The sequence below is a fragment of the Condylura cristata genome, unplaced genomic scaffold, assembly GCF_000260355.1.
Source record: "Condylura cristata isolate star-nosed mole 26May11 unplaced genomic scaffold, ConCri1.0 scaffold00032, whole genome shotgun sequence".
NCBI lineage: Eukaryota > Metazoa > Chordata > Mammalia > Eulipotyphla > Talpidae > Condylura > Condylura cristata.
Genome location: NW_004567133.1, coordinates 12,895,685 through 12,904,179, shown reverse-complemented (window position 1 = coordinate 12,904,179; position 8,495 = coordinate 12,895,685). Strand labels below are relative to the sequence as shown.

General features: G+C 40.7%; 1 protein-coding gene across 1 annotated transcript in view; it reads left to right on the top strand.

Moving 5' to 3' along the window:
- The first annotated feature begins 2,205 nt into the window (after positions 1–2,205).
- Positions 2,206–8,495, top strand: part of RRN3 (RRN3 RNA polymerase I transcription factor homolog (S. cerevisiae)) — a 22,300-nt gene continuing 16,010 nt past the window's right edge. The window contains exons 1-8 of the mRNA XM_004691748.2: positions 2,206–2,391; positions 3,624–3,729; positions 4,354–4,410; positions 5,523–5,612; positions 5,715–5,844; positions 6,270–6,329; positions 6,695–6,758; positions 7,612–7,681. Coding sequence (XP_004691805.2) covers positions 2,219–2,391; positions 3,624–3,729; positions 4,354–4,410; positions 5,523–5,612; positions 5,715–5,844; positions 6,270–6,329; positions 6,695–6,758; positions 7,612–7,681 — 750 coding nt within the window. The 5' untranslated portion in view covers positions 2,206–2,218. The remainder of the gene's footprint in view (positions 2,392–3,623; positions 3,730–4,353; positions 4,411–5,522; positions 5,613–5,714; positions 5,845–6,269; positions 6,330–6,694; positions 6,759–7,611; positions 7,682–8,495) is intronic.

Here is an 8,495-nt window from a genome sequence, read left to right as displayed (position 1 = left end):
GTCGTTTTTACCATTTAGAAATTGTTGATCAGGATCTTTCCTACCATTCAGCCATTTGAGAAATATTTGTTGATTGTTTGTAGTTGGAGCTATTTGGCGCAATATGACCGACTTCCTAGATTGGGTTAGAGGAGGGTACCTGACCCAAGTGAAGTCCTTCTCTGACATCTAAGATATTCTTGTGTGCCTAGAACAAACTTTTTCTTGTTTCAGCTAACTCAAGGTGATTTCTGTTACTCTTAAGCCAAGAGCATTTAACCAACAGAATGACTCAAAAGATGGTTTTAAAATTTATCTCTAGAGAAAGACTGTTCTTTTGGAAACAACAACAACAGTTTAATGGGTCTTCTGGGTATATGAAAATAAAGCAAAATTCATTCTGGACTAAAGCAGTTCAGAACAAATATGAACAACTGTAATGTACCATGATGTCATAGGAAGAGTGCATTGTGGGCAAGGTTTCACCTTGCAGCAGCATTAATGTTCATCTGTGTTGTTATTTTTGTTTTGCTTTTGGAGAGCATCTTTATTTTCTTTGATGAGAGCTGGAGATGACAAGAGAGAAGACTCTGGGGACTGTAAGACTGGATAAAGGAGGCTTTTATCCTGGCAAGATGAGAAATGTTGGGTGGAGTAGAGCGGGTGAGTAGCGGGCTCTCAGTGAAGGGACACACCAAATAACTCCAATAGTGTCCATGCAATTCAGTTTTAAGCTTTTTTTTTGTATTTTTGTCAGGTTTCATTGAAAAAGGGATTTGACAGCCTACTCTTTGGGAAAGGAAGGAGCTGTGGCCACGCTTAGGAAGAAGATATTGGGAGTATATTTTAGAAAGCTCTTCGACAGAGTTCTATATACCCTTCAAGCTAACAATTGTACCCTAAAAATTCCACACATGATTCAGGAGACTACAATACTACTCACAGGGATAGATTCTAGAAGCATAGAGTTTATTGAAAACAAGAAGCATCATAATTCAGCATGGAAATAATTTTTACCAATTCAAGCCACAGTAGATAGTGTAATTCTTAGTAATATATATGATAATTACATGAAGGCAAGTTGAAATTATTTTTATTTCTAAAAGATTTTTATTTATGCATACAAGGACTGGGATGTAGGCCAGAGGTGGGGGGGAGAGTGAGGATTCATCAGAGACAGAGTGGGAAGCAAAACAGCTACTCTATCTAGGGGGTCTACGAGAACGGGATGGCAGGTATGGGACCCAGGCTCCAGGGTCTACCCCACTGTGATACACCGCTGGGGGGAAACAGGGGAGGCCTCTTGCACCAATTGGGTCAACTCCCTGGCCACAGATTGGGTCGGATAGAACTGGGCTGCAGTGTCTGCCCATGGCTTCAAAGTGCTGTGCTTTAAACCCCTTGGGTCACCAGGGAGGGCGGGGGACAGACTGCAGAAATTCTAAAGCAGAGAGGGAAGAACGCCGTGGCAGTACATGGAGAAGGGAGAAAACAGTTACTGTTTCACAGTGTTACAGAACAGAGCTGCGCCTCAAACTTAAAAAGTTGATGTAGCCGACTGTATGTACTTCTGATAGTTCTAGATAGTTTCTAAAGGTTGCAACATGTTTCTCTCTTTGGAGGAGGGGCAGTCCCTTCCTCTGCATCGCCCAAGCCTAGGCACCTGCTGTTCCCGAAGTGTGGAAGACACGCTTTGTGGGTCTGGCTAACTCCAGTTCCTCCTTTAAAATATTAAGACCAAGGGTATCTCCGCTCTGATATCTCATCCCGCATCACCACAGCACCAAGGCTTTTGGATAAGTCGCTTGGTCTAGCCTCAGTTTCCCCGAGGATAGGCTTATCTAGGGTGTCTACGAGAACGGGATGACGGGTATGGAACCCAGGCTCCAGGAACAAGCCGCGTAATGGGAACCCAACCCGCCCGCTTTCACCGAAGGTTTGAGTTAATTACAGGGCGTCAGTTTCAGGGACGCTTTGACTCCAAAAAGTTTAATACTCGCAGAAACCCAGCCGCCACTCAGCCCCTCTCGGGGATCTAGCTGGAATCCGGAGGCTGGAGGTAGCCACAGGTTCCCCTTCCGCAGCTTGAGTCGGCCAGCGCGCCGCACCAGGCTGGGCTGACCGAGTCCTCCAGGGCCGGCGCGCGGCCGGCTGGGGAAAGCTTTGGTGGCGCTCTAGCCCGCCGAGACCACGACGCTCTCCCACGTGGGCTCCTGATTGGCTGAAGGCAGCGGCTCGCATGCGCGTCTTCCGGGACAGAGGGCGGGGCGAGAAGGAAAGCGACTTCCGCCGCGAGGCGCAGTTGTCGAGCTTGTCGGGCCCAATGGCGGCCCCGTTGCTTCACACGCGGTTACCCGGAGATGGGGCCTCTTCGGCTTCCGCGGTCAAGGCGCTCGGCGCATCGAGGACCGGGTAAGAGTCCCGCTGTTGCTTTTTGCGCTCCCGGGACCAAAGCCCAGGAGGAGGATGAAGGGAGCGGATCTGAAAGCGCTTGGGACAAAGCTGTGCAGTGGGGATGGGAGCGGAGGTGGAGGGTCAACTCAGGATTTCGTCAGAGAACGCATGCCCTTTCCCTGGCTCATGAAGTTGGGCGGGGGGGGGGGGCTGGAAAAATGAGTCTGGTCTCCGTTCTAGAATGCCCTCCCCAGCCTTCCCCACAGGGTTGGGTCCTGCTTTCTGCCCCATTACTCTTCCCATTCTGCGCGAAGATTTGGAAAGAGTTCCTTAGACTATTTGCATTATCAACCGAAAGCTGTCATTAATGACAGCTTGAATCTCAATTAGAAAAAAAAGATATTTCGACACATTATAACATCTCTTGTTCAACTTTTAAAGCTCCTAACCCCCATGAAATAATTAGAACTTTAACTTTGAGAGTGATTGGTAGGATGCCACGGTTTTCACTAATCTGCTCTGTTTAAAAGAGGTAGACCTCGTAAAACTCATGATATCATTGTTAATATTTGTTAAACTCCTACTTACTGTGTTAAAACACTGGAAACAGCAGTCAGAATAGACAGCGTCTCTGCTGCCAGCAAAACTTAGTGAGCAGGGAGGCACAGAATTAAATGAGCTGGATGTTTTCGAGTGGAACAGCTCTGAAGAAATAAAGCAGGGTAATCGATGGAAAGTTGGAAGAAGATAGGTAATTCAGATTTCTGATGGAAGGCATCTCTGATGTTTGAGCTTCAGTTTGAATGAAGGCGAGAATCCACTCATGTATAAATCCGGGGTAAGAATGTTTCTGATAGAGGGAATATGGAGTGAAATGCAGCCAGTGTGGCCTCAGGTTCGAAGAACAGATAGGGCCCTGTGTGTTTTTGGTGACTAGAGATGAGGTCAGGAAGGTGAGCGTAAAGCAGGTAAAGGAAGACTTGGAAGAACACAGTAAGAAGTTTGGACCTGTATTCTAAGAGGGAAATCTTTGTCTGGGTTAAGCAGGATGGCAGAGTCGATTTTAAGTTTTTGAAGGACCATTATATTGCGGTATGAAAACTGATTGTCAGGGGATTGGAGTGGAACTAGGGAGGACAGTTAGGCTGTAGCAGTAGTTTCACTGAATGGTGGCGGTTCAGTTAAAGTTGGCTATTACAATCTTTATTTTCTGTCATACTCTAAACAGTTTGATAATCTTGGTTCTATAGAATTTCAGATATGCTTGCATTGAAGAATGATTTCTTCAGCTCCCCCCCAAGAAAAACTGTTCGGTTTGGTGGAACTGTGACAGAAGTCTTGCTGAAGTACAAAAAGGTAAGAGGTGATAACATGAGGTTTATTGAGGTCTGATTGGGTTTTGTTGGCCAGAAAACAATTATAGTTTATACTGAAGACCAGTATACATAATTAAAATTTAGGTTATCAGTCTTGAAATCAAACATTTAATAGCAGCATGATACTGTCAACTGGAAATTAAAGTAATAACCTCTTTGCTGAGTTTTCATAACTCTGGAATCTTTGAATTATGAATGACTTTTTATCTGTAGTAAGCATTTGTAACTATATATACACACAGGTAGTATCTTTGCTCTTTCTCATTAGATCATTGTGGTGTTTTTTTTTTTTTACCCTTAAATACTTTTTGTGAATTCTTAAGAGTGCCTGTTACACTGAGATGTAGGTACGCAAATATATCTAACTATGAATGACCTTTCAGTTGTCATCTTTTTTTCAAGTTCCCTATCTCCCCTGATAGGAGTGTTAAAGGTTTTGCAGCGATTATATAATCAGTTTCACACATACAATTGATACAAAAGTTAAACTGTTTTTTTTGTAATTTCATCAGATGCTAATAAGGTATTGTTAAAAGTCTTGCTGTTGATCTTTGGCAGGAAACCAAAGCAAAAAAAAACTTCATGTATTTCTTTTCTTGTTAAGGGTGAGACAAATGAATTTGAGTTGCTGAAGAACCAACTGTCAGATCCAGACATAAAGGTAATTTTGTGTTTGATCATTAGCAAAGTTGTTGCAACTTTGTATAGATATTAATTTGCTCTTTGGCTGCAGTTCCCTCCTCTAGCTCTTTCCAATAGCCTCTTAACGGCTTTTCAGCCAGGGGCATTTTTGCACCCCAGAGGATGTTTAAGGGTGAATTGCAGGCATTTTTGGTTGTCATGATTGGGGGCAGGTGGGAGTTCAGACAAAATCGAGGCCCTTATAGTCTTAGATTAAATCTGCTACAATTTTGCAGTTTTTAAAAGTTCCCAGGGGTCAGCATATAAGGTGTTTTCACTTTTTTAGGGCAAACAAGTGATCAGCATGAAGTTTAGCAGAGAACTACTTTTTCCTGTGTATTTTATTTACTTATCCATACAAGAACTAGGGTGTAGGCTAGAGGCAGTGGGAGTAAGAGGATTCATCAGAGACAGAGTGGGAAACAGACAGGCGTATTAAGTGAAATACTGCTGAGGGCAGAAGTGGAGACAGGAGAGGTTTGCTGTGCCATATGGGTCACTCCCTGGCTGGGAGTTGAACTCGTGCTGCAGTGGCTACCAATCGCTTCATAGTGCTGAGACTTACCCCAGTAAATACTAAACTATTAATTTTTTAAGTTGCCTTGTTCCCTAAAGATTTATTTATTTATGCATACAGAACTGGCGTGTAGGCCAGAGGTGCAGGGGCAGTGAGAGGATTCACCAGAGACAGAGTGGGGAGCAGGACAGGCAGATCAACGAAGTACACTGCTGAGGGGAGCAGCGGGTGGGTCAGGGGAGGTCTGATACGCCATATTGATCACCTCCGGGGCAGGGAATCAACTTGCACTAAGGTGGCTGCTGCCAGCTTGCAGTGCTGCATCTGAACCTGTTGCGCCACCAGGGAGGGCCCTAATTTTTTTTAAACAGAAAATTTAACAATTTTTCCCCCCTGTTTTGATAGAAACTAAAATTTTGACCTGAGTTTTGGCTTGATTCCAAGTTGGTGACATCTCACCCACAGCCCTCATTTAAGTACTATTTATTGATGTCCATGCAGAATAGAATCATTTTTCCCCTATTGTTTTAGAGAATTTGTGATTTTTGAAAGTACTTTTCTTTGTTTAACCTAAGGATGACCAGCTCATTAACTGGCTGTTAGAATTCCGTTCCTCCATCATGTACTTGACCAAAGACTTTGAACAACTTATCAATATTCTGTTGGTAAGTTCATCATTTATTTATGAATAGCTGTGATTCCGTGCTTAGAAAATAGTGTATATTGTATCAGCAAAATGTGTCTTTTCTCACCCTCCTGCTATTTAGAAGTTGCAGTGGTTGAATAGGAGCCAGACAGTGGTGGAGGAGTACTTGGCTTTCCTTGGTAACCTTGTGTCAGCGCAAACTGTCTTCCTGCGACCCTGTCTCAGCATGATTGCTTCTCATTTTGTGCCTCGTAAGTGGTTACTTTGTTTGCTTTGATTTTTTTTTTTGTTTTTTATAGCTCTTTATTAGAATAACTACCCTCCCAGTACACTTTGGGGATTGCACCACAGTGGCATCTTCTAGGATACATACTTGGCAGCAGTTCTGTACATGTCTGTTTTCTATAATGAGCGCTGTGGAAGCGTCTAGATTCATTTCATTGCTGTGATATTTTTTATGATACATAGTTTGCTCTGGTGAGCTTCTGATGAGGGCTTATAAATCAAGAATTTTTAGCTGTTTAAAAAGTAAACTTGATTTGTCATTTTTTAAGATTATCAATTATTACACTAAGTTTGGACAATAGAAAAATCACTTTTGTGATTTTTTGTGTATAGCTGTTAAGTATTTAGGACAATGAGAGAAAAGTAACTTATTTTCTTTTCCTTTCTAAAGCCCGAGTGGTCATTAAGGAAGGTGACATAGATGTTTCAGATTCTGATGATGAAGATGAGAGTAAGTATTGAGACTTAAAGCAAAAAATGTGTCTTGTGGCTTGTGTCTTGGAGAATGCTTGTGCTGAATGATAAAATATTCTGGCAACTCCGGAACTTGTTCTGATAGGTAAACTATTAGAAATGACAGCCTTTGATGGTTCTTTGTGTTTTAACACTTACCATTAATAGGCAGTCAGTTCCCCTTAATGCATTCCTTACATAATTTTTTGTTTAATCCTTATTGATAGTTGGTTATGGGGGGAAATCTTGAAATTATTTTTTTTGCTGATAAATGATCCACTTTTGGTTGCCAGTTGTGTTTTAACTTCAAGTGTATAACTTTCAGTTTTCTCTTGACACTGTATTGTCACTTTTTCCTTGTAGATCTTCCTGCAAATTTTGACACATGTCACAGAGCCTTGCAAATAATAGCAAGATACGTCCCATCGTAAGTATACTTTTGTCACTTATGTTAAATCATGGTGTTTTAAGTCTCAAGAGAATTACAGTCAATTCATAGAAAGTTGTAAAATGTTTGTAGAGAATTACAATCAATTCATAGGAAATTGTAAAATGTTTGTAGAGAAGCTTAATCAATTCATAGAATATTGTAAAATGTTCATAGAGAATTATAATCAATTCATAGAGAATTGTAAAGTGTTAGTAAGATCTGTCTATGCCACATTTTTGGGAACCTGCTGATGTAGCATTTTTACATTCTGTAAAAAGCAGCATACCAGTTTTCCCTTTACTACCTTTAATTCCTCAAAACTTGTGTGCAAATTATCCCCTAAGTTTTGTATAGTGGTTGGGATTTTGCTTTTATCTTCTACAGACATGATTCCACGATTCTCCAGTGAGAAACTCCCCTGTGTGTTTGTGTCATGGAGTGTGGAAAAAATTGCCGTTCTAAGAAAAAAAATTTAAGGTGTTGGGTTTCTTTTGAAAGGGTGGATTTCAAGTTTTTTCCTGTAAGGTTGTTATCTGATAACTTATATCCAAGTTGATAATTTTTTTCTTCTTTGAAAATAAGGTGTGTGTAGTGGTACAGGCTTCTAAACTGAAACACTTTGTCAAACTTTTGTAGAAGAGAAGATCCTGTTAATTTGCTTTTGATAGTAGAGGTTTATTTTCTCCCCTAAGTTAAAGATTTTCCCTGAAGTCCTGCATTTATTTTATATTCTAATTGTGGTAGCAGTTACCATTTGTTCCCAAACCCATATTTGCTCTTTAGAGTAGAAACTTTAGCTTGTGGAAAGTCCAGTTAACCTGAATTGGTTGTTATGTTTGTTTTTAAATAGGACACCGTGGTTTCTTATGCCAATACTGGTAGAAAAATTTCCGTTTGTTCGAAAATCAGAGAGAACTTTGGTAAGAAATCATTTCTTGGTGATAATAATGGAACCATTGTTTTGTGTGATTTCGTTTCAAGTGATGTTCTTTTTCTTAAAAGTCGTTTTGACCAGCTGAGTTTGAGAGTGAGGAATCTGGTTTATGTGTTTAGGTCTGTTGTTAAAGAACTTGGTGCTGTCATTTGGTCCAAAGCTTAGCTGCTTTTTTCACTTAACACCGTACTGAGATACCTTTTGTAGATGAAGCCAACACTTAAATAAAAAATATCTAGTGTTAAGTGTGTGCAAATTTAGATTGTATGTCTTTGATTTTGTTTTTGGTTTTGATTTTGTGCTAGCATTCCTGTGCCATAGCACAGAAGTAAAAAGTAAAAAGTTGTTTTGTCTTCTAGATCTTAAATTCAAGAATAAGATTTTGACTGAAATACCTTTCTTAACAGGCACTGAGGATTCACTGTGCCTTTTTCTGTTGTTACTGTGTTCACATGAAAGGCAGAGTCCATTTCAAAACTATCTGACCCGGCTTCATACAGATGAGCATTTCTAAAATAGTTATTATTACCAGTTGTAAATGTGCCTTATTTGCATATGAAGGTTAGAAGTTAAGTTTTGCTAATGTTTGTGATAGTCTGCTTCAAGTGGAATGTGATAAACCCTACAACTCTTGTGGCTATAGGTGCAAAAACAACTGCTAGAAAACTAAATCTAAAAACATTAACAGATGTTTGTGCCTTGACCAAGTGAAATGCATCCTAGTATTGCAAGAATTGATTGAATCCTGAAGATCAGTGACTATGGTAAACTGTATCAGTAGAATAAATGAGAAAAATCAC